Source organism: Elgaria multicarinata, chromosome 11 (genome assembly GCF_023053635.1).
Source record: "Elgaria multicarinata webbii isolate HBS135686 ecotype San Diego chromosome 11, rElgMul1.1.pri, whole genome shotgun sequence".
NCBI lineage: Eukaryota > Metazoa > Chordata > Lepidosauria > Squamata > Anguidae > Elgaria > Elgaria multicarinata.
Window position 1 is genome coordinate 22,688,150 of NC_086181.1, and position 25,078 is coordinate 22,713,227.

The 25,078-nt window shown below is 44.8% G+C and overlaps 1 protein-coding gene across 3 annotated transcripts in view; it reads right to left on the minus strand.

Moving 5' to 3' along the window:
• Window positions 1–396: 396 nt before the first annotated feature.
• The window catches only part of LOC134407051 (uncharacterized), a 34,975-nt gene continuing 10,293 nt past the window's right edge, over window positions 397–25,078 (minus strand). For 2 of the 3 annotated variants that reach the window (XM_063138796.1, XM_063138798.1), the window contains exons 3-16: window positions 24,572–24,658; window positions 21,101–21,169; window positions 19,943–20,170; window positions 18,790–18,879; window positions 17,697–17,783; window positions 14,863–15,096; window positions 13,670–13,780; window positions 13,435–13,545; window positions 11,842–11,952; window positions 10,313–10,546; window positions 8,937–8,999; window positions 7,211–7,303; window positions 5,402–5,977; window positions 397–3,176 (exon numbers count right to left, since the gene is read on the minus strand). In XM_063138796.1, the coding sequence (XP_062994866.1) occupies window positions 1,342–3,176; window positions 5,402–5,977; window positions 7,211–7,303; window positions 8,937–8,999; window positions 10,313–10,546; window positions 11,842–11,952; window positions 13,435–13,545; window positions 13,670–13,780; window positions 14,863–15,096; window positions 17,697–17,783; window positions 18,790–18,879; window positions 19,943–20,170; window positions 21,101–21,169; window positions 24,572–24,658 (3,929 nt within the window). In that variant the 3' untranslated portion in view covers window positions 397–1,341. The remainder of the gene's footprint in view (window positions 3,177–5,401; window positions 5,978–7,210; window positions 7,304–8,936; window positions 9,000–10,312; window positions 10,547–11,841; window positions 11,953–13,434; window positions 13,546–13,669; window positions 13,781–14,862; window positions 15,097–17,696; window positions 17,784–18,789; window positions 18,880–19,942; window positions 20,171–21,100; window positions 21,170–24,571; window positions 24,659–25,078) is intronic. The other variant, XM_063138799.1, reaches the window with a different exon arrangement.

Genomic DNA, 25,078 nt, shown 5'->3' on the forward strand with positions numbered 1-25,078 from the left:
AAATCTGTGTTTCCATCATGCTCTGGGGTGGATCAACCAAATTGGTTCCCCAGCTCCGCAGAAGCCAGAAGACATTGACAACTTAAACCTCAGAAAGTAGCGCTGTTCATGACGACGACCCTATGTTGTATCCAACGTCAGTCTTACTTAGAGTAAAGCCACTGAGATGAATAGGACCAAAGTTAGACTAACACTGGACACAAACCCCCTATAGGTATTGTTTCGCTTATAGATTTTGGAAGCTGCATTGGGGGCATACAGAAGGGAAAGTAGGATAAACAGAGTATGAATATGGTAGGTGGTTGACCTCCATACAATTCCTATAGGCTTATGCCCAGAGCTAAACAAAACAAGACAGAAAGAGGTAACCAAAAGAAACAAGACTAATCCAGAAAAGACAAAGTATCATTCTCATTTATTGCAATTTAGCATGCAACATAAAAAAACATCATTGAAAGCTAATAATCGATACAAAAAAAGTTCCCTGAGCCAATTAAAAATAAAAATATTGAGCAATCAATTCCTGAGCCATTTATTTACCAATCATAACCAAGTTTATAAAGATGGAAGCCAAAAGAGAACTGGTCCATTAGTCAGCGTTCTGCTTCTTGCCCTCTCGTATGAGCAAGAGAAAAAGTCATGCAAAATAGGCAATTATGCACGATTGATTTCATTTGCTTAATGCATACAGGTCACAGAATTGGTCTTCTTTTGGCATAGGAGGCATTTTTAACAACAACGTTTTTACCCAGCCTTTCCTTCAAGGAGATTGAGGCACTGTAGAAGATTTCATCCTCAAAGAAACAAAATCCTCACAACAACCCTGTGGGACATTGATGAGCCCATGCTGAGCTTCACGGCTGAATGGGGGTTTAAACCTAGGTCCCCCTGAAGCTAGTCTTGACACACTGAACTCAATAGTATAAACACATTTGCTTGTCTATTGGACCCGTCTGGTAAGCCAAGCTTGCTTTAGCCTGTTTGTGTTTTCATCATCTACTGTATAGGTGTGCTTATAGAATCTTCCTGAATTTTCACTTTATGCTTTAGTGTTGGGAAGCAATGATAGGGGAAAGCTGTACTGTGGAATGGCACGTTTTGTGACATCCTCACTGTGCATGGATTGCAATATCCAATCATCCTGGTTGCCCTCCACTGAACCCGTCCCGGCATGTCTCCATCCTTCTTGAAGTGTGGTGCCCAGAACTGGACACAATCCTCGAGATGAGGCCTAACCAGTGCCGAACAAAGGGGAACCAATACATCCGACATGCCACCCCTTCCTCTTAAAAAAATAATCTCCTTGTGCAAAAAGGATTCACACAGAACACCTCCTTGCTATTATAGGATAACACATCTATCAAAGCTTCTGGGAGGAGGGCTGTTCTGCGGAGTAGAATAATAAGGCATCTGCTCTTCCGAAAATGAGGGACTAGAACTGTCAGCTGGTATGGAAATCGTGTTCTTGGGGTTAGCTTGATTTGAAGTGCCATAATCCATAGCGACATTCAAGGGAGCACAGGAGGGTTGGCGGGATGGGTTGGTGGTAGAGTCTTGAGGGGAAGGTGGTGAGTGTGCTGGTTTTGTACCCGAGCTTATGGCAGCACTCACACTGATGACCTGTTGCTGATGCATGAAAGTCTGAGGTTCAGAAGGCAGACCACCAGAACTGCTGTTTATACTAGAGGGATGCAAGAGTTGGTAGGAAGGGCTGGTAGTGGAGTCTAGAGGAGATGGCAGCAAATTGGCTGGTCTTCTACTTGAGGTGGTCACAGCAGGACTCTCGCTAGTATATTGCCGCTGATGCATGAAGTCTGAAGGGTCAGAAGGCAGAACATTGGAATTCCTGTCAATACTAGAGGAAACGTGTGTGAGTGGCTCAGATGCCTTGGTGGGAACAGACTGTGAACTGAATGGCAGCTTGCTTGGGGAAGTTAAGAGAGAGTTCATGTCATCGTATTGTCTCTGATCTGTGGGTGCTGGAAGCTTAGAAGGTATTCTGTCCGAAGGTATGAACGTGCAACTCTTATCTGGTACAGTAAAAGAACTGCACTGCAGATCATCCAACCATGTATGGTTGCAGCATTCTGGATGGTGGACCATCTGGGATTTGTGTGTGCAGATGCTGGCTTTGCTTTTGGAAGATGAAGAAACAGGAAATGTCCCTGCAGAGAAGGCGGGAGCTGGGCTTTGGGCACGCTGCAAGGTTCTGGATGGCCCATGAGAAAGGGGATCTTGTCCTGGGACTGTGTGAATGCATTTCCTCTGTTCGTCACTTTGGATGAGAGACACTGGCTGATCCAGCCTGATTGGTGGCACAAGTTGGACACCATGGGAGTTCTGCTGCATGGTCTGTTGAACCTGGATCCCAAAGGGCATTCCAGAAACTGGTAGGAATGGTACTGTGTAGAGAGGGGGCAACTTTGTCATTTTGGGAAGCAACGGGACAGGAGGGTACACCACCGGCTGCGCCCATGCTGGAAAGCTGGCAGGAACAGGCTGAGGGATGGAAGGAGATGGAGCACTGTTGCCCGATATCCAAGGGCTAGGCAGGGATTCCAGGCCACATGACTTCGCATTCTCACCCCATCTCGTGGCTTGTGAATCTGGAGGGAAAACTACAGGGGATTGGGGAGCGAAGGGAACCCATACCTGCTTGTGGGTGGTCCTCACCTGCTGTTGCACAGAGGCTAGAGGTTTGGGGAATGGGTGACTCTCCTTGGTGCTTGAATATTCAGAGGACTGGAGGAGAGAGAGCAGGGGTGGTGGAACAGGCAACTTGGGAACTGAACATTTAAGGCAAGATTTGGGAGCCACCACAGGGTTGGAGGTAGGCAAAGAATGGCCAGGAGCTCCTGTAGCTACTTCAGACAGGTCAGGCTGAACTGAACGGTAAACCGAGTTGACTCTGGCCCTCCCATGCTCTTGCCAAGGAGCGATAGGTTTTGGTGCTCTTGGGGATTGGCCCTCAGGGAGAATGCCGCAGTCCTCATCGCTTGGCTCTCTGCATTGGTCTGGAGCCAGGACACAAACAGGACGGGGCTGAGGCACCACCAGACCTTTAGGAATAGGAGAAGGCTCGAGAATTGCTCCAGATTTAGCCACAGCCAGAGTTTTCAGCGATGGGTGACCAGGAAGCATTGCAGCATTTTCCGCTTTGGAGAAGACAGGCTGACCTGAAAAGACACAAAAGAATTACTGTCGAAAGAGATGGAGAACAACTATGGAGAGAAATGTGAAGGGAAGGTTCCTTCCTGAAGCCTCATACGGAAAGACAGGAAATGCTGAAAAACGCTGACTTGAGCCTGCTGAGGAGACACTGAGCAGAGAGCCCTCCTGTGGCCAAGCCCAAGAACTGCAAAGCTGACACGCAACTTGCAGCCCCAGGCGTGCATCTATCAAATAAAATGCAAGTCATGGTCAGGTGAGGCTCTGGGTAGACATGATAGAAGTGTACAGAATTATGCATAATGTGGAGAGGTTTTTCTCCCTCTCTCAAAATACTAGAATCCCATGAAGCTGATTAGTGGCAAAGAGCACCTTTTATCAGCTTAGGTTGATATACCAACTACGCCCTTATCTGGACAGAGATAGCCTAGCTACAGTTATCCATGCTCTGATAACCTCTCGTTTGGATTACTGCAATGCGTTATACGTGGGGCTGCCTTTGAAAACGGTCCGGAAGCTTCAGCTGGTACAAAACAGGGCAGCCTGTTTACTAACAGGGACTGGCCGGTGAGATCACATTACGCCAGTCCTTTTACAACGTCATTGGCTGCTAGTCCAGGTCCGGGCCCAATTCAAAGTGCTGGTATTAACATTTAAAGCCCTAAATGGTTTGGGGCCAGGTTATTTGAAGGAATGCCTCCTCCCGTATGTACCTACCCGGACCTTAAGATCATCTACAGGGGCCCTTCTCCGTGAGCCCCTGCCAAAGGAAGTGAGGCAGGTGGCTACTAGGAGGGCTTTCTCCGCTGTGGCACCCTGGTTGTGGAATGAGCTCCCCAGAGAGGTCCGCCTGGCGCCTACACTGTACTCCTTTCGTCGCCAGCTGAAGACCTTTTTATTCTCTCAGTATTTTAACACTTAATTTTAACTTAAATTTAAATTTTACTGTTTTAACTTTGCATTTTAATTTTATATCAATTTTGCTGCGTGGTTTTTATCCTGGTTGTGCTTTTCATACTGTATTTTGTATTTGTGCTTTTAACCTGTTGGTTGTTTTATGATGGTTTTAATTTTTGTGAACCGCCCAGAGAGCTTCGGCTATTGGGCAGTATAAAAATGTAATAGATAAATAAATAAATAAATAAATAAATAGTGGGAGATTCAGGATAGATAAAAGGAAGTACTTCTTCGCACAACACATAGTTAAACTATAAAATTCCCCATCACTAGATGCAGTGCTGGCCACCAATTTGGATGGCTTTAAAAGGAGACAGATAAATTCCTGGGCTGGAGGAGAAAGCTATCAATGGCTACCAGTCCTGAAAGCTACGTGCTACCTCCAGGGGCAGGGGCACTAAGCCTATGTACACCAATGACTGGGGAACATGGGTGGGAAGGTGCTGTTGCACTCTTGTGGGTTACCCATGGGCTGCTAGTTGGCCACTGTGTGAACAGAATGCTGAAGTAGATGGACCCTTGGTCTGACCGAGCAGGCTTTTCTTATGGTTGTTTTTGGCTTAGAAGCTCGCAGAACAATCCCATTTTGGTTTGAAGCTCTTACTGCCAGCAACTGAGCGTTAGAAGGGGTATCTCAACCTTTTAGAAAAGGGGGGTATGCATAAAAGTCGGGAAACCACCAAACAACGAGGTGGCTCAGGCAAAGGGGGAAGTTTTCTGAGGAACCCCAGAGGACTGGATTGGAACCCCAAGCTGGTTGGATTTGCCCCCTAGGCCTGTGGTTCTGCAGGCCTGGTCTTTTCCATCATGGATCGCACATCACAAGGTTACACATGCTCTGTTCTCTCTTTTTGTCATCCCCCCCAAATGCCCCTGCCTCTATTTTGAGAGAGGGGAGGCTATGTCTTTTCTCCCAGGCAAGGGCCCTTTCTACACCTAAGGATTATCCCAGGCAAATGGAGAAATCGCCCCTGCCTGCTCCCAGGATCTTCTGTGTGTCATTTGGATGCAAAGGGACGATCGCGGGATGATCCCAGGGAAAAAGGCAGGTGTAGAAGCAGCCGAGGTCTCTCTCTTTGCTGGTCTATGCACAACACCTTCAGACTTCAGTGTCAAGTTGTGGGTTAGGGAGAGCATGGAGGAACAATTTGAGTGGGTGGGGGATTGGGGTCCAGCTTCTACTGGCAGGAAATCTTTAGTTCATGTTAAGAGTAGATACATTACAAAGATTATTTGTAAAATGTATGCACCAAACACCACAGGTGACGGCACTTACCACTTTTGACAGGAGACACTTTGGCAGAAACTGGGAGCAGCAAAGTCTGGACCCCGCAACCCTTCACGCAAACCACATTGGGCATCTCCAGCATACGCTGCTTGGCGGACGAAGCGTTGCCCAGGGGCAGGTGTTGCTGATAGGCAGCGCTGTAAGCAGCACGGAACTGGAATAGCGACATGCCCTCAGGATGGGCGGCCAGGATGTCAGCCACCTGCCGCTCCAGTTCATTCAGGTCCCTTGGGGGCTGTGCCTTGGTCAAGCTGGATTCGCTTGGAGGCACCTCACCCAAAGGGCAGGGTGCCTCTGCAGCTGGTGGTGGTCCACCAAACAGGGGGACGCTTGGCAAACGAGGTGGAACGTCGGGGAGAGACTGGGAGGGATTCTTGTCCGCCAACGCACTCCGGGCCGGCTGAAAGGATGGAAGGTTTGGAACCATGGCAGATGGGACGCTCGTGCTGCTGTTCTCAACTGGTGGGGACCCAAAAGCAGCAGGAACAGCCAGGTTCTGAAGGTGAGGGCTACTTGCAGAGAAATCACCAAAGGTAAACGAAACCTTCGAGACAGCTCCGAGGCCTAGGAAAGAAGAAGGATGCTATTACTGCAGAGTCTGCTAGCTGGGAACATTTATTTATTAACCTTTATTTTTAAATAAATTTCAAAATACTGGCAAACCAAGTATCTCCAACACAGCTAATAAGACATGGATGCATGCGTACGTGTGTATCGTATTATAAGAAAGGTAGATGCTATCAGAAGGCCAATAAGGTAAGCTTCCTAGGGGAAGAGGTGACACTGCAGAGAAGGCTCTGTCAGCACCCGTTATGGCCAATGACAGGGGCAGCCTTCTAATTGAGCAGGAGGAAGCAGGCGCAGCAGGCGGTACGAGCTGGAAGGGGTGGCGAATTTTTCTGCCCTCCTGACCCAAAGGGCCCACCGCTGCTTGGCCGGCCACCCTCTCCCTCCTTCTTCTGCCTCCCTCCCTAAAAACACTCCCCCTCCCCAATGAAAAACAGCAAGTGCAAAGAATTTGTAACATTCAGTAGAAGCAGGATAGGCCACAAAGGGAGGCTATCACTGTCATGCCCTGTCTAGGAGCTCCCTGAGGCATCTGGTTGGTTGCTCGTTGGTTGACCATGGTCAGAGCCACCAAAGCAAATTTTATGTTCTTCTTAACTGGGAAAATACTAATAATATGGAAACCACGCCACTTGTTGTCAATTGTCCACAATCTATCATTTGCTTCAAAAGGAGTCCCAGGGAGTGACATGAAAGTACTCAATGCTATCCCCAGAACTGATTGGATCTAATTGTAAAGCATGTTCAGTGCACTGGGTGTAGTCAAATCAAAAAAACAGTTATTACAGAATAATGTGGACTGTGGTGACCTTTGGCTATAAGCAATGAAGTCTAGAACTGTCATGGAATGATGATCTAACTGCTGTGTTTAATATAAGGCAGGGGTAAGGGACTGCATCCCTCATCAGTCCCAGCCAGCATGGCCAAGGGTCAGAGATGATAGGACTAATCGTCCAACAACATCTGGATCACCTAAATATTAGGAAATGGGATTTGCACCATCTTTTGAAGACCTTCATAAGAATCTACTTCCTGGAAAACAAGGCAAACTTCTACATGACTCGCCAGCTACATTAAATAATGAATCCTGGTGAACCATCTCGAGAAACAAGCTTGATTTGTCTATTAGTGCAAACTATGTCCATGTAGCTTAATTACTGCTCTCCTTCACCACCATCACCACCACCACCACCTGGATAACAATGGGAAGGAGCCAGCTTGGAAATTTACCTGGTGCAGAATTTACCACCTCAGCCATTCTTGATGACTCCAAGAACTGCACGGGGGCATTACTCAAAGGAGGGATGGAGTTACGATCAGGACCTAATGAGGAGAGAGGAGCAGAAAGAGTCATATTAACCGGGGGAGACATTTGCATGGTTCAGTCACAAACAACAATGGGTACAGCAGATACCTGCACATCTGAAATCAGAGCCTGACCACTGTGTCTGGTCTGGTCTCAAAGAACAAGGTATACAAAATCACATGCAGAGTGTAGAAGAGCAGTCAAGGTGTGACGAAGAACGCAGCATCGTACAGGAGGGAGTGGTAGCCAACTCACAGCTGCACATAAGAGCACAAGTCCATACTAGCCCAAGATATTCCCCCAAAATCACTTAAACAAGTAAGTGAGGAACCAGGCCAGCCTCTCTCAAACGATGACCTTAGTGAATAGTCAGGCACCTAAATAATCCTCTCCCATCAGCCCTTTTGCCCGTGCAAATGCTCTCCCTTCCCATAAGAACAAAAGAAAAGCCATTCCGGATCAGACCAAGGGTCCATCTAGTCCAGCACTCTGTTCACACAGTGGCCAACCAGCTGTCGACCAGGGAACCACAAGCAGGACATGGTGCAACAGCACCCTCCCGCCCATGTTCCCCAGCAACTGATGCACACAGGTTTACTGCCTCCGATACTGGAGGTAGCATACAGCTATCAGGACTAGTAGCCCTTGATCGCCTTCTCCTCCCGTTTGCCTTTATAACAAAACATGGGACTGGTAAACCTAGTTTTCCCATGCAACATCTAGTTCAGCCTTCCCCAACCTGGCTCCCTCCAGATGTGTCAGATGGCAACTCCCATGGACATGACTTTTTGACGCGATATTCCTTTTGTCATGGCCTTTGGCTTGTACGATCACCATGTGATTATGATTGACTCTGATCCATCTTTTCATCAGGCCTCCTACAGGACTTAACAGGGCCATCCCAATACGCACTACAGTATTTATTTAGGCAGAATCCCACCCATATGACGGCTTTGCCTCTGATCTACTGAGCTGGAGAGTGGGCAGCAGCACAGCGCAGAAGAGGCAGGGAGAAGTGCAGGTCAGACTCCAAACCACCGTGAGACCTATAGGTTCTCCTGGTACTGTCTAGAAACGCTGCAAACTTCCAGTGCCCGGGCCATAGGTTGGCCAACCATAGCAAGGATACTAAGTACACTGAGGAGAGACTAAGGTAGGTAGGTGGACAGGAGAAAGGTGAAGGAAGGATTATTCAATGTGGCAAAGTAGCAGAGGGTAGGTGTAGAGCAGGAACAGGCAACCCCCTCCCCCTGTGGGATGTACTCTGCAGGTGGCCTAAACAATATTACATCCACTGTGCTATGGAGCACCAAAAGCGTCAAATTTACAGGTGCTGTTTTTTTGGTTAACAAAATTCCCCCGAATTTCAAGTGAAGTGGGAGCCGGCAGGGGGCTCATGTGGCCTGTCAGCCATGTGTTGCCCCCACCCCAAGCGCAAAGAATCCAGTAGCAGATAAGGCAGAGAGAGTGAGGCTGTGATATTCAAGGGAAAGAAGAGGGATTTTCTAGGAGTAATTAAGAACTGGAGGGATTGCTAACGGACGGATGGGTCGTTCCAAGCGGTGACGAGTGGAAATACGTGTGCAGATATTAAATTATGGAAAGATGAATCAGGAAGTATATAGTAGACTTTTCTAATTGTCAACTTACACTTCTTTGTTGTTTCCTTTTGAGCCTTGGTACGTCTTCGCTTTCTTTTTGCTTTGCATTTTCCTAAGACAGACCAAGAGGGAGGGAAATCCATGTTAAAAAGAGCCAATGTTGATTCTGGAGCTGTGTTAAGAATTTGAGGGTGACCTTCATGGGTGACCTTCAGCCACACTGGGCTTCCCCAGTGAAAACCAGAGACAGACAGAAAGCAGTTGATTATTGGTTCCAAATTAAAGAGAGTCATTTAACTCAGTGGATGGCCACAGATTTGCTAGAAGGAAATGGATTAAATAAATCCTGGGAGCAAGAGGAGTGTCAAATGAGTAAGATCCAAACTTGCTGTCCTGGGATGACAGAGCTGAAGGGCAGCATAGTGTGGCCATTAGCCAGGGAACCAAGGGCCATGGGAGACCAGCTTGGTCCCATCCTTCAGCCAGAGAAGGAGCAGCTGCAGGAAGCTTGCTTCCCTTCTCCCGGCCAGAAAGAACTTTGTAACCAAAAACTAGCACCAAAATTTGCTGTTTTCCTCCTCCTTCCCAATTCTTTTTCCTTTCGTATAGTGTCTTTTCAACTGAAAGCCTGAGGGCAGGGACTCTCTAATTATGGATCTTTGTAAGCCACTCTGTTTTGTTTTGTTTTTCAGCTGAAGAGTTGGGTAAAAATGCTTAAAATAATAACAACCTAAAAACAGAAAATAGTTCATCAATGCAGAGCAAAATGGCTGCTGCAAACCCTTCATAATGTACATTCGTAAACATATTTAGCGGCAGCCATAAAATCACATGAACAAACTGACAATGACCCAGTTCACATGACATGACAACCCAAGGTCAGTTGCCAGCCTTGCTTGGTTCAGAGTGGCTTATCAAGACATGCGAACCCAGCAGAGTAGCTTATGTATATAGGCCTCAAAGTCACAGCACGTCCAACCAGATCGGTAGGCACCTCAGCAGCCCTAATTACCAACTCATCTCTCATTGATGAACGCCTCCTTCACACCTATTTGGAGAACGGAACATAGGTAATTACTGAGAACAGTTCCCTCTGCATTGGGGCACAGAAAGCATCCAAACCACCCTCTGCCAAAGTTGAGTCTTTACACAAACAAGCTGACCACCTGCCTGTCCACCCCATGGACTGGACCTTCCCCAGGAGGTGCTATCTTCCTCTGTTCCTATGCAACACCTGCCTCTTATCAAAGTGTTTTGTTCGCTTATGGCCTTTCCTTTCCCAATTCATACTTGGAAGAGGGATCTATTTTCTATTTTCTGAGCTGAAGCCAAGAAAACTAAGAAACATTGAATCATGTCTCTTGGTTATTTCTAATTCTGGAAGTCATAGTAGACCTGGCAGTCCTCCCTTTTCAAGAATTTCACCTGATCCAAGAAAAACGACACACTGCAGTCTGTCCTCTCGGTATCTGATGTTTAGCTTAGGCATTCGGTGCTCCAAAAATTCCAGCGTATCTTTGTAGCCTTGGGTGACACTGAACTGCTCCAGATTCAATTTTTCTGTGGCCAGCAGGGTCTCATTCACTTTCAGAACTCTCAGGCCTTCCTTGTATATGGCTAGAAGACTGGTGACTAAATCCAAGACTTCAGCCAGCACAGCTAGAGGAGGGAAATGTATAAACACAAAATTCAGAAATATCATTGAAGATAATCCCATCCAGTTACCACCAAAATGGCCACATTTACACATAATGATAAGCCAGGAATGCTGGCTTAATAAACCATGTTGATTCATATACCCTGTTCACTACCACTTCGCACAAGTAGATTAAACAGACCAGGAAAGGGATAGTTTCATGTGACATCCAAATTATGGATTATGTTTAAGTACAACACACAAATCAGGATTATAAACCAACAAAAATAGGCTAAAAGCCCTTTTACAAATCCTGGCTTGTTTGGGCGCATTTAGCCATAGGCCTTGTCTACACCAAGCAGGATATTGCACTAAGAAAGCAGTATTTAGAAGGCAGGAGGCACACCAAGCAGGATATAGTGGTATGAAAGCAATATATGGTATGTGTCAATGGGCCCCAACAGTTGTCAATGCATTTTAATACCACTATAAAGCAGTAGTGCGGCTCCTGCCTTTTAAATACCACTTTCATACCGCTTTCAGAGTGCAATATCCTACTTTGTGCTGATGAGGCCATAATCTCTAGTTTGTCACATGAAGCTATGACCTTTCTAATTCATTACTAACCCACATGAAACGTCAAACCTTTATGGCTTGACGTTTCACGTGAACTGTACGTGTGAAAACGTAAAAGCCAGAAGAATTATGAAGAATTACAGGGACCAGATGAAGAGGCTGCAGTACCCTCTTCTTCTTGTTGTTCATTACATTCTACCCTCCATGAAAGAAGGGCTGTAGCTCAGTGGGAGAGCATCTGCTTTGCATACAGAAGGTTCCAAATTCAATGTCTGGAACCTGGAACCTTCTGCAGGTTCCAGGCATCGACCCCATGGAGAGCTGCTGCCAGTCAGTGTTGACAATAGTGAGCTAGATAGACCAATGGTCTGACAGTATAAGGCAGCTTCCTATGTTCTTATGTAAAAGCTAGAAGGAGACGCCTAGGAGGGTCCCTCATTACCAAGGTCACACAGATGCAATCTTATGCACAATTTCTTGGCAGTAAGGCCTTCTGAATTCAGTGGGATTGATCTATGAGCAAACATGCACAGAACTGAACTGACAAAATAGCCCTCCACAAACACCGTTATATACAGACACAGATGGGGCTGAAGTAGACAGAGAAGTGTAGAGAGGTTCTTCACACAGTGCGAGGCATACCGAACAAGGGTGAACTCTGATAGAAATATGCCAGCTGGCCTGTAATCACCCACTCCCTCATTGTCTAGTCCCGTGACATCAGAGTTAAATGTAATCTTACCAGGCTTCTTTCCCAAGATGTTCCGATTCATGTTTTTTGATTTGATGGCTGACTGTTCCGAATCTAAGGAGATGGGAGCGCTGGACTGGGATGGCATGGAGCTGCGGGGAGCTAGGAACGCAGAGAAGTAGGGGAGGAGCAGAAATATGAGAAAAGCAGATTTATCCTTCAGATAATCTCATAGTAAAGTCATCCAGCCATCTTCTGAGATTATATAATGTTTTCACACAGCAGGGCTGTATAATTAAGGCACACTGGGCATCCCATTCAGATGCCTTCTACTGTATTTACATTGGGCAGTATCCAATAGGGCTTTTACCCCTACCTCTTATAGCCATGATGTAGCACTTCCAGATGCAAGCCCCAAAAGGAGTGGAAACAGCCATTTCTGGAAGGGGCACAACCGCCCCCGGAAGCACTACATTAAGGCTGCAAGCGGTAGTGGCTGCATGCAGACTGTGACCAGCAGGGATAGCCGCATGCAAAAGGCCCCTGTTGGATACTACTCATTTAGCATAAACTACAAATACATGATTCCATTTGTCTTGATGACCATGAGGACTGGTAACATGTTCCTTTTTAAAATAAATAAATAAAGGAAAATCTGTGTATTGTGAGAGCTTGGCTACTGTGACATATAATAGCCATGTTCATATTACCAGTGTGGTTGCAATTATGCAAGTCCCTAAGATGAATGTCCATGTTTCCTATATTCTTGCACATATTGATCCCATATGTCAAATCGGTCAGAGCCAAGTCGCACCATCGTATGAGAAGGCTGCGCATAGATGCACAACAGCCTTCTCAATAGTGGAACCACATCTCCGGAGCGGGCAACCCACATGGCTATTTCATTTCTATCCTTCAGAGCCCTTTAGGGGAAGTTTAGTTCTTGATAAGGAAGGAGTGACTATGGCCTCATCTACACCAAGCAGGATATAGTGGTATGAAAGCGGTATGTGGTATGTGTCAATGGGTCCCAACAGTTGTCAGTGTTCAATACTGCTATAAAGCAGTACAGTTGTTCAATACTGCTATAAAGCAGCAGTGTGGCTCCTGCATTTTATATACCGCTTTCATAGTGCAATATCCTGCTTAGTGTAGATGAGGCCTGTCTCTCTTCTCAGTCATATTGGTAATAATGATGATTGCTTTATACTGCTCTTATTTATGGACTATATTCCAGCTTTAAGCCACTCTGGGGGGGTTCTTTTAAGATGGGATAACGTTCTCATACATATAGGCAAGCATGCAAGCCAAAGGCCTATCCATATAATCTTCTTCTCAATCCCTCCACATGCTCTATCTTCCTCCTAACTTGACTGACTTATTCATTTACTCATTCACTGGGGCATCAAAATTGTTAATATACTTCCAAATGACACAACCCCTTAAATTTGGTATACAAATTTGATCCTGCAGAAGCATCATTTTATATTGACCCAGCATGGGACTCAAAAGGAGTTGAAGTGGATCGTACAGAGATCCTGCACACAGGGTTAAGGCATACCAATCAAGCATGGACCGTGACAGGGAAATACACCAGTTCGCCCACGTGCACTCAGAACCCTTGGGAGACAAGTGCAGTCCTACCAGGCTTCTTTCCCATAATGTTTTGATTCAGGTTTTTGGATTTGCTGGCTGACTGTTCTGAATCTAAGGAGAGGGAAGCGCTGCTCTGGGATGGCGTAGAGCTGCAGGAAACTAGGAATGCAGAAAAGTAGGGGGAGAAATGTGAGAAAAGCCGATTTATCCATCAGATAATCAAGATAAATTCTGAGCTTAGATCCCATACCCAGGATCCCGCAGAGACAAAATGCAACCTTACCAGGCTTCTTAACCAACACATTTTTGTCCACGGTTTCTGATTTTCTAGTAGATTGTTCCGAAACCAGAGAAAGAGAAGCGCTGAACTGGGATGGAGTGGATCCGTGGGAAGCTGGGGGGGGGGGGGGGAAGCAAAGCAAGGAGAGAAATGAGGGACGACAAAAGGATGTGGACGTTAACACCACAAAATATAGAGAACTGCGTTAGACCTTCCTTGGCAGGAGCACATCTCTGCAAAGGCCTGAACAAGGAGTTCATGTGACTACCGCACATTCAAAAAAGTGCGTAATGACAGAGCCCTTTAGGAGAGTTTTCATTTTTGATAAGTGCACTGAGTGTGGGTTGGATGGAGACTACTATGGTTGCATGACTACATTTTCACACTGATTCCAATGGGAACAAAATACAACTTCACTTTCTCTGGATCCAACCCAATGTCTCTCTGTTCACGTATTTAATGACAGATGGAGGCTCTTTTTTACACAATGCTTATTACTCAATCATGTTTAAAGTGTCTGCAAGCCACACAGGGTTCTTTTTCAACTGGGATAGATATCTATTATGTAGTTGACCACCTGCCTCTCCACCCCATGGGGCAGACCTTCCCCAGTAGGTGCTATCTTACTCTGTTCCTGTACAACTCCTGTCTCTGGCCATGGCTAGACCAGACCTATATCCCGGGATCATCCCTGTGCATCCAAATGACACACAGGGGATCCCAGGAGCAGGCAGGGACGACCCCTCCATTTGCCTAGGATAACTCTTAGGTCAAGCTACGGCCTCTATCAAAGTGTTTTATTCATCTATAGCCTTTCCTTTCCCAGTTCAAACTTGGGAGAAGGATCTCTTCTCTGTTTTCTGAGCTGTAGCCATGGGCAGAATTGGGGCACAGAGGAACCTGGGACTAGTATATCATTAGAAGTCTGTCACATGATCTCTGCTTTTCCTAGGTGATTGAGGAAGTTAACCCATTGTTGGATGCTTTCCATACATCCACCCCAAAGGAACTTTTATCAAACATCTGTTCTGCTATCTAAGAAACTTTGAATTATTTATTTCTAATTCTCGAAAGCATTATAGACCAGGCACCTATAAAGCAAGCCTTGGAATAAAAGGCTTCCCAGTTTGGTAGCCTGTCTTGAACAATAGAAGAGTGGAATCCAGCAGTCAGTCCTCCCTTTTCAAGAATTTCACCTGATTCAAAAAAAACGACACACTGCAGTCTGTCTTCTCGGTATCTGATGTTTAGCTCAGGCATTCGGTGCTCCAAAAATTCCAGCGTGTCTCTGTAGCCTTGGGCGATACTGAACTGATCCAGATCTAATTTTTCTGTGGCCAGAAGGATCTCGTTCATTTTTGTAACTCTCAGGCCTTCCTTGTATCTGCTTAGGAGACTGGTGACTAAAGCCAAGACTTCAGCCAGCACTGCTAGAGGAGGGAAGTATATAAACACAAAGTTCAGAAAGGTCATCGATAAATTTGGCCATTTATCACCAAAATGGCCAAATTCACACATAATGATAAGCCAGGAATCCTGGCTTAATAAACCAAAAGAACAAGCTACATGTTGATTCATATACCCTGTCCCCTACTACTTTGCACAAGTAGATTAAACAGACCAGGAAAGGGATAGTTACATGTGTCATCCAAACTACGGATTATGGTTAAGTATGACACACGAACCAGGATCATAAACCAACATAAATCATAAATCCTGGCTTGTTTGGGCAGATTTAGCCATAATTTCTAGTTTGTCACATGAAGCTATGGCCTTTCTAATTTGTTACTAGCCCACATGAAACTTCAAACCTTTATGACTTGAAGTTTCATGTGAATTTTAAGTGTGAAAACATAAAAGCCAGAAGAATTATGAAGATTTACAGGCACCATATGAAGAGGCTGCAGTACCCTGATTGCTTTTCACCTTTCCTCATGTTAAGCAGAATTATGCAAAATAAGACCTCCTCTTCTCAGAAGCTATGTTATCGTTACACATGGTATGATATACACACAATCCTAATTAAAGCTTGAAACTTTTTTTAAAAAAAAAATTGCTACATTCTGAATCAACAAACATCTGATGCCATGTCTTTAAACTGTGTTTATTTTCTCACTGCATATACCTGCTCCCTGATTGTTTTAATGGGGGGTGGGGGAGGGAGTCATGGACCAGGTTTCAAGAATCTAACTCACTGGGAACTAACCTAACAATTTCATCATGAGTCAAGTCAGCGAGTCCAAAGCATCCTTTCAGATACATATTATATTTATTTTGTATATAGATAGATATTGTGCGCATGAGATACTCCATAGTGACCCTGTTCAGACGACATGCCAAGCCATATTAAGCCACTAACACTTGTGCAGCAAAAGGTTAGTGAGCATGTTTAAACTGTGGTTATATAGCCACCATGGTTAGGAATGGTTCACACAACACACTAAGGCATGGTTCACACAACACACTAACCTAGCCACAGTAATACATGCACTGGTAACTTCCTGATTAGACTACTGCATTGCACTCTACGTGGGGCTGCCCTTGAATATGACTCGGAAGTTGCAGCTGGTGCAGAACGAAGCAGCTAGATTGCTGACTGGAACATCTCATAGAGACCATGTAACACCGGTCTTAAATGAATTGCACTGGCTTCCAATACATTTCTAGTCCGATTTCAAGGTGTTGGTAATGACATTTAAAGCCCTAAATGGCTTGGGACCTCAATACCTGAGGGAGCGCCTCTCCCTGTATCTGCCTGCCTGTGATCTGAGATCTGTTGGAGGATCCCTTCTCCGTGCCCCACCAACGCTAGATATACACTATGGTGAGACATGGGAGAGGGCTTTCTCTGTTGTGGCACCCTGGCTGTGGAATGACCTCCCCCTAGAGGTCAGACTCGTACCGGCACTGGCTATATTTCAGCACCAGGTTAAGACATGGCTTTATAACAAAGCCGTTGATGGCTAAATCCACCAGCCTGCACACAGTCTTGTTTTAATTGAATTTTACTGTTTTAAAATTTCATATTGGTTTTAACATATTAATGGTTTAATTTGTTTTAGAAGTGTATATTTATTTTCTATTTTATATGTATGCTTTTATCTGTACACCATCCTGAGATCCTTGTGATATAGGGTGGGATATAAATGTTTAAATAAATAAATAAATAAATAAATAAATAAATAAGGCATAACATTTAGCTCAAAACGCTTAACCACTGTGGCTTAGCATGACATCTGACTGGGGTCACCGTGGATGGACCTGGAATCTGGGAGGAACATATTGCCCCATAATTAAGGTATAGAATTCACTCCACAACATGTGGTGATGACTGACAGCACAGATGGGACTGAATAAATTCATGGAGGATAAAGCTATCAAGGGCAATACTGAGCTAGATGGACCAATAGTCTGACTCATTATAAGGCAGCTTCCTATATTCCTATGGATTTGCACCAAGCCAGCAGCCACATCTGAAAGTAAAGACAGTAATATTTCAGACTAGAAAAGATTCTGTCCATTTTCAAAAACTGGCCAAGTCATGTGCTAAGTGCAGTACCTCTGTGAGCCAATTTTCATTACCAATGCCTGATAAAAAGTTACAAAGGGCATAGGCAGGGATAAAGGCCCAGAAATATGCCTAATAGGGAGGCAGTTACACTCTGGCTGGGAATGTTGCGCCGCTCCTCTGAGGGGAACAACCCCTGAGGGCTTGACTCTTCACACAATGTCACTCCTAACAGGGCAGCCATTTTAGGACAGCGTCTGTCAGGTCACAAAATGACAGCCGAAACTTCTATAGGTGCCACTGTTAACCGTGAGGTGCAAACTGAACTACACACTTTATAAAAGTGCTTACAATATATATTCAATAGGAATGACAGAAAAGTGGATATAACGCCAGGCATGGCTGCTATGTAGTGAAAATAGAACTGAGGGGAGTCATAATACAGAATGGAGATGACGGAACATCCACGGACTGAATCTCAGGTGCTACTGGGTTAACTCAGAAGATCTCAGGCAACCTTACCAGCCTTCTTTGTTATCAGCTTCAGCACAGCGTTTGAGTTGGAGGCCGAGAAACTGGTGTCAAGAGAGGGAATAGGACTGGAGCTATCTACCAGAGGAGAGAACAGAAATTACAACAAGGCCAGGATGCTTCAAACAAAGGCATTCCTCTGGTGAGTCTTGAAGAACTACTTAAAAGGAAAGGGAAGTGGTCCAACAGTCCTATATATGGCAGGTGAGAGTGAAAAAAAATAGCCACACAATAGGTAAGTTCATCTTCAATCAAGGGAGATACTTTAAAGCTGTTGCAAATGGGAACTGAGGTGTGAGTAGAGAAGACAGCTATAGCTCACTTCCAATGTGTCAGTGCTATGCCATTTTTTCCTGTTGTTGGAACTATGGAGGCAGAAGTAGATCCCCCTCCACTAAACAGGAAGTCCTTCCCATATTAGAGCAAGTCAATCATGTCCATCTTGGAAGTGGTAGGATTCTGTCAGGCATTTTGATCAGGTTTTCCCCCACTCCCGATGTTTGGCAGAAAAAGTCACATGAACGGCACCTGGGCCACAGCTAGACCTAAGGTTTATCCTGGGATCATCCAGGGTTCGCCCCTGCCTGAGCACTGGATCCCCTGTGTGTCACCTAGATGAACAGGTTTGACCCCTGGATGATCCAGGGATAAACCTTAGGTCTAGCTATGGCCCTGGTTTGTCTCATTGCAAAGACCGCAAAAGAGGGAATTCTCCAGCCAGGACAGTGTGTTGCAACTTTGAGTATTGTTCCTCAACCACATCCCAGGGCTGATCTATGCTACTTTCCAGACAAGACAGTAGCATTTTTCTTAAGGCCAGCACAGACCAAAGAGGTTGATGGCAGACAACTTATCTAGTATCCTTCTTTTGCAAAGTCTTCAGGAAAGATATGACTGGGAGACAGGGAAACATACCCACGGGAGAAATTGTCCCCAGAAAGGCCAGCTTTCATTCAGACCAACTGCACCCCAGTCTAACCTTGGGGTTAAGCATACAAAAACCCACAACCCTAACCCTAATGAGCAGTCAATGAATTCACTGTAGATACTGCTTTGTTACCCATAGTACCTGGGGCAACCTTACCAGAATTCTTTCTCGTAAGCCCCTGAGGAATGGAGTTTGAGCTGCATGCAGAAAAATCTGAATCCAAGGAAGGTGCAGGGCTGCAGGACACTGGCAAAGACAGAACACAATGTGAAACTAACCTTCTGCCAGAAGAGCAAATTGTCATTAACCCATGACTGTCTTGGCTTTCACCCTTTCAACTAGGTTACAAAAGAGATCAGCTTTCACATCACTGAGCTCAGGCTAAAGGCAGAAATGGCTGAGTGGGCCTTTTCTGCAGTGGCCCCCAAATTGTAAAATGCCCTCCCATGAGAGGTCTGCCTGGCTCCTATTTTGCTGACTATTTAGTGCCAGGCAAAGACTTTATTCTTCCAGGCCTCTAAAAAGAATATTTCACTGTGGCTTGCTATATTTTTTAATCATATCTTTAATGCTGCATTTTAAAATAAGCTTTCTGTCATTTATCTCTCTTAAAATATTTCGAATTATGGTTGCTGCTTTTAAGACAATTATTTTAATGGTCCCATTCGCATGTAATGGAATCAAAACATTAATTAATTAATCCATGATTTGCCACAGCCCGTGCCACCATATACGACCCCCAATCAGAGGTTGCTCCATGATGTGCAAACCCAGACTTTATGAATTAACCAATTCAAACTTAACCTAACAAATAATTGTAGGTTGACTTTAGGTTGTTTAACCCACAATTAACCCATGGTGTCTGGGTTCGAACATCATGAAGCAACTTCCAGTCAAGCCAATTGGAGGTTGCATATTCAGAATAGCAGTGGCACAAACCCCTGGTAAATCATGGGTCAATGTGTTTTATTAATGGTTTTAGTGTATTTACTTTTATTATATATGACACCCTGAGAGCTTCAGCTATAAGACGTCTTAAACTGAATTATTAATAATAACAACAGCAGCAGTAAACACCCATGTGGAACTGCTGAAATACCAGAGAGGTTAGCAAAATCCCAACTCACTGCTAGATGAACCCACTTCGTTGCTGCCAAAAACTGCCTCACCTAGCTTTGTTTTGCCTTTCAACTGTCCAACAGGTCTTGCAATATATCCTTTGCCCATGTCAACAATGTGGCTAGCAACCGAACCCATCACCCCAAATGTTGGACCCTCACAAGAAAAAGCATCACGATTTTTGCCCTACATGACTGAAGTTGGACGACACAATTCCGGGTCCTCTTGATATTTTTGAGAAGCAGCCCAGGGATATCCTGCAGGCAAGGTATCACATCCTCGTAGCCCAGGTAGCTGCTGAATCTCCCCAGGTCAAATCCGTACTGCTCTCTCAGGGCCTCTTTTAGTTTTGTCACCTTCAGACCATGAGGGCGACGTTCAAGGATCTCCCAGATTAGCACCATGGCAACCGACAGGTCTGCAATGAAGATACTGACTTCAGTATTCGTGTCTATAGTATCCATCACTGGGACTGTGCCTTCAGGATTAAGAGGGGTGTTGGAATGACAAAAGCTTGGTTAGAAAGCAACTGATAATAGATACACTTTCAACTCCCATTAGTTCATGGAGGTGTATTACTAAAGCATTGTGATTCCAAGCCTTCTCACCAAAATGTGAAACAACAAAGAGACCCACTGTGCAATCCACGAAATCTTTATTCGGTAAAAAAACCCCAAAAATAACCTCTTCACACCTGAAGGACTGTGAACGCTAGGAGCTACCCTCTAAGCTTAATTAGCCAAAGAAAGTGAGGCAGTTGCCGCCGTGCCCAACAGGCTGTTCTCAGATTCCTTCTTCAGGGAGGATCCTCATAATGCAACTTCCAACAAGCAGGCAGTCTGGTGGGTCGCCTCTTTCTTCCTGTCAATGCTGTTCACTTGACCCTGGAGCAGACTCTGGGATCTGTCAATTCCGATGCTCCGTCCCCTTCCGACAAAGATGATCTCTAAGTCTGGGCCTCCTGTTTGATAAGCTCCTGGGAAGATTTCCCCTGAGTTCTGGGGAGTCTTTGGGGAATTTCCGCCCCCTCTCCCTGTCTTGGCTGGGTTTCTTGTAGTTCAGGTTCCAAGCCTGATTCAGAATCTGAAACCAAACCATGGCCCCTGGGCCTCATCCTGCCACAAAGAGTTGGGGAGAACTACAGTGATCTTTGCCATGGACCAGTGGTCCTAGTACAGCCTTCCCAACTGGGCACCCTCCAGATGGGTTGGACTGCATCCAATGGCCAAGCTGGCTGGGAATTTGGGGAGTTGCAACCTCCTGCTGGGAGTTTTTTTAAAATACCACTAACCGCTACTATTCTCCCTCCGCCCCTTGCAGCATTACTCAATACATCTCAACGTGTCACCTGGTGCCTGGCTTGCTGGTTCTTCCACAAGGCCCCGAGTACTGCCAGAAGTAGAGCATGCGGAGACATCTACAGAAGAAAAGCAAAACCCATCAGCTCAGCCAAAAATCTCATTTTCATGGAAGGTGGTAGTGAAGGAAGAAAGGGGTTCGATATGATACTCAGAGGCACATTTGTGATCAGTGCTAAGTCAAAGGTCCTGAAAGTGCAAACTTACAAGAACATTCTTTTTTATCGTTAGTAAAGCAATTTCCAGTGCCAATAACAGTATCAAAACAAAATTTATCTCAGTATTCAAGCATACATACTATACTAGCCAAAAGAAGAAAGAAAAAAACAACAGCAAATAAGTTGAACTAATGCGCACAGGAGCAAAGAAGCTGAAGGCGCAATCTTTTGCAGCCATTGCTCCCAGAACTCCCCAGCCAGACATGCCAGATGGGGAATGCTGGGAACTGTATGACTTTTTTCCTGGCCAAACATGCAAAGATTGGTGCCCCAGATGAAATGTTTGGTGACCTCTTATACTGATTCGAAGTTTTCATTAAGAGTTCCTGTTTAGTTTCAAAATTATACCTTCTTAACAATGTGACATCTCCCCTTCACATAAGCTCACCAAAGAACAGACATGTATCATGGTAAGACGCATCCTGTGATTTCTATTAATTACAGGGCTCTTCCCATTTTAAACATCATGTGGAAAGGGGGTGTTTGTGTATGGGCCATTTGTCATGTTCAAATTCCCTCCTTTATACAGTATCCCCCATCTTGTAACTGTGCATTTGGTTTCCTCTTCTTAGGTATAGAACTTGGCAGATTCCAGCTGGACATCAGGAAAAACTTCCTAACTGTTAGAGCAGTACGACAATGGAATCAGTTACCTAGGGAGGTTGTGGGCTCTCCCACACTAGAGGCAGCTGGACAACCATCTGTCAGTTATGCTTCAAGGTTGATTCCTGCACTGAGCAGGGGGTTGGACTCGATGGCCTTGTACGCCCCTTCCAACTCTGCTGTTTTATGATTCTATGTTTTATCCCTATTAAATGTCATTCTGTTGTTTTCAGCCCAGTGTTCCAGCTTATCAAGATCACTTTGAAGTTTGCTTCTGTCTTCCAGGGTATTAGCTATCCCACCCAATTTTGTGCCGTCTGCAAATTTGATAAGCATTCCCTGCACCTCCTCATCCAAATGATTAATAAAAATGTTGAACAGCACTGGGCCCAGGATTCAGCCCTACGGTACCCCACTTGTTACCTCCCCAGTGTTTGAGAAGGTACCGTTTGAGGTACTCTTTGAGTCTGATTCTGTAGCCAAGTGTGGATCCACCTAATGGTTGTTCCATCTAGCCCACATTTAGGTAGTTTGTTAATCAGAATATCATGGGGCACTTTGTCAAAAGCTTTGCTGAAGTCAAGATATATTATGTCCACAGCATTCCCACAGTCCACAAGGGAGGTTACGCGATCAAAAAATGAGATCAGATTAGTCTGACAGGATTTGTTCTCGACAAATCCAAGCTGGCTTCTAGTTATTACTGCATTGTTTTCAAGGTGCTTACAGACTGACTTCTTTATAATCTGCTCCAAAAATTTCCCAGGGATGGATGTCAGACCAACTGGTCTGTAGTTCCCAGGTTCCTCTTCCCCCTCCTCCAGTCATCCAGCACTTCACCTGTCTTCCATGATTTCGCAAAGATAATAGACAGTGGTTCTGAGAGTTCTTCTGCCAGCTTCTTTTTTACTCTAGGATGCAGTTCACTGGGTCTTGGAGATCTGAACTCATTCAAAGAAATTAGGTGTTCCTTGACAATTTGTTTATCAATCTCAAACTGCAATACTGCCCCTTCAGCAGCTTGTACTTCACTTTTGCCAGCTGGGGGTTGGGCATAGACCCACTTTTGGGAGAAGACTGAGCCAAAGTAGGAATTGAGCACTTCGGGCTTTTCTTTGTCATCTGATAGCAATTTGCCATCTTCATTAAGCAGCTGAACCACCATTTCTTTCCTCTGTCTTTTACTATTCACATATCTGAAGAAAGCCTTTTAATTGCTTTTAGCATCCCTTGCTAGTCTCACCTCATTCTCAGCTTTAGCCTTCCTGACGCCATTTTGGCAATTCTGTGATACCTGTCTATACTTTTCTTTTGCAGCCTGGCCTTCCTTCCACTTACTTTATGTATCCTTTTTTCGTTTTCAAGACATCTCTAAGCCTTTTGAGGACCCACATTGGTTTCTTCTGTTGTCTTCTATCTTTTTTCCTTGTTGGAATTGTTTGTAATTGTGCCTTTAAATTTTCCTTTTTAAAAAACTCCCACCCATCTTGGACTCCTTTTCTCATTAGGGCCACTTGCCATGGGACCTTACTTATCAAAGTTCTGAGTTTATTAAAATTGGCTTTCGTGAAATCCAGAGTATTTCAGGAAAGGCCACAAAACAACAGCTGCAACTTCTATAGGTGCCACTGTTAACCATGTGGCACATGGTGTGAACTGAACTATCCACTTCATAAAAGTGCTTACAATATACGTTAAACAGAAATGACAGAAAAATGGAGGTTCGCTTGGCACCTACATTATATGCCTTTATTATTATTATTATTATTATTATTATTATTATTATATTTATTTATTTATTTATATAGCACCATCAATGTACATGGTGCTGTACAGAGTAAAACAGTAAATAGCAAGACTCTGCCGCATAGGCTTACAATCTAATAAAATCCTAGTAAAACAATAAGGAGGGGAAGAGAATGCAAACAGGTACAGGGTAGGGTAAGCAGGCACAGGGTAGGTTAAAACTAACAGTATAAAGTCTGCACAACATCAAGTTTTAAAAGCTTTAGGAAAAAGAAAAGTTTTTAGTTCAGCTTTAAAAGCTGCGATTGAACTTGTAGTTCTCAAATGTTCTGGAAGAGCGTTCCAGGCGTAAGGGGCAGCAGAAGAAAATGGACGGAGCCGAGCAAGGGAAGTAGAGGCCCTTGGGCAGGCGAGAAACATGGCATCAGAGGAGCGAAGAGCACGAGCAGGGCAATAGTGTGAGATGAGAGAGGAGAGATAGGAAGGAGAGATAGGAAGATGCCAGGTGAAGACCTTTTTATTCTCCCAGCATTTTAACAGTCTATAAATAAATTTTAACTTGGTGTTTTAAATTTGTAATTTTGCATTGCTGCGGTTTTTATCTGGTTGAGCTTTTATATTGTATTTTATATTATTGTTTTATACTGTTGTTTTATACTTTGAATGGTTTTAATTTTTGTGAACTGCCCAGAGAGCTCTGGCTATTGGGCAGTATAGAAATGAAATAAATAAATAAATAAATAAATAAATAAATAAATGTAACGCCAGGCATGGCTGCTGTGTAGTGAAAATAGAACTGAGGGGAGTCATAATACACAATGGAGATGACGGAACATCCACGGACTGAATCTCAGGTGCTACTGGGTTAACTCAGAAGATCTCAGACAACCTTACCAGCCTTCTTTGTTACCAATTTCAGCACAGCGTTTGAGTTGGAGGCTGAGAAACCGGTGTCAAAAGAGGGAATAGGACTGGAGCTACCTACCAGAGGAGAGAACAGAAATTACAACAAGGCCAGGATGTTTCAAACAAAGGCATTCCTCTGGTGAGTCTTGAAGAAGTACTTAAGAGGAAAGGGAAGTGGTCCGACAGTCCTATATATGGCAGGTGAGAGTGTTAAAAACACACACAAAGTCACACAATAGGCAAGTTCATCTTCAATCAAGGGGGATACTTTAACGCTGTTGCAAATGGTAACTGAGGTCTGAGAAGGGAAGACAGGCAAAGCTCACTTCCAATGTGTCAGTGCAATGCCATTTTTTCCTGTTGTTGGAACTACAACATTAAACAGGAAGTCCTGCCAATCACATCCATCTTGGAGGTGGTGGGATACTGTCAGCTATTTTGATCGGGGGATCGCCCCCCCCCCCCCGGGCCCCCGACTTCATGTTTGGCAAAAAA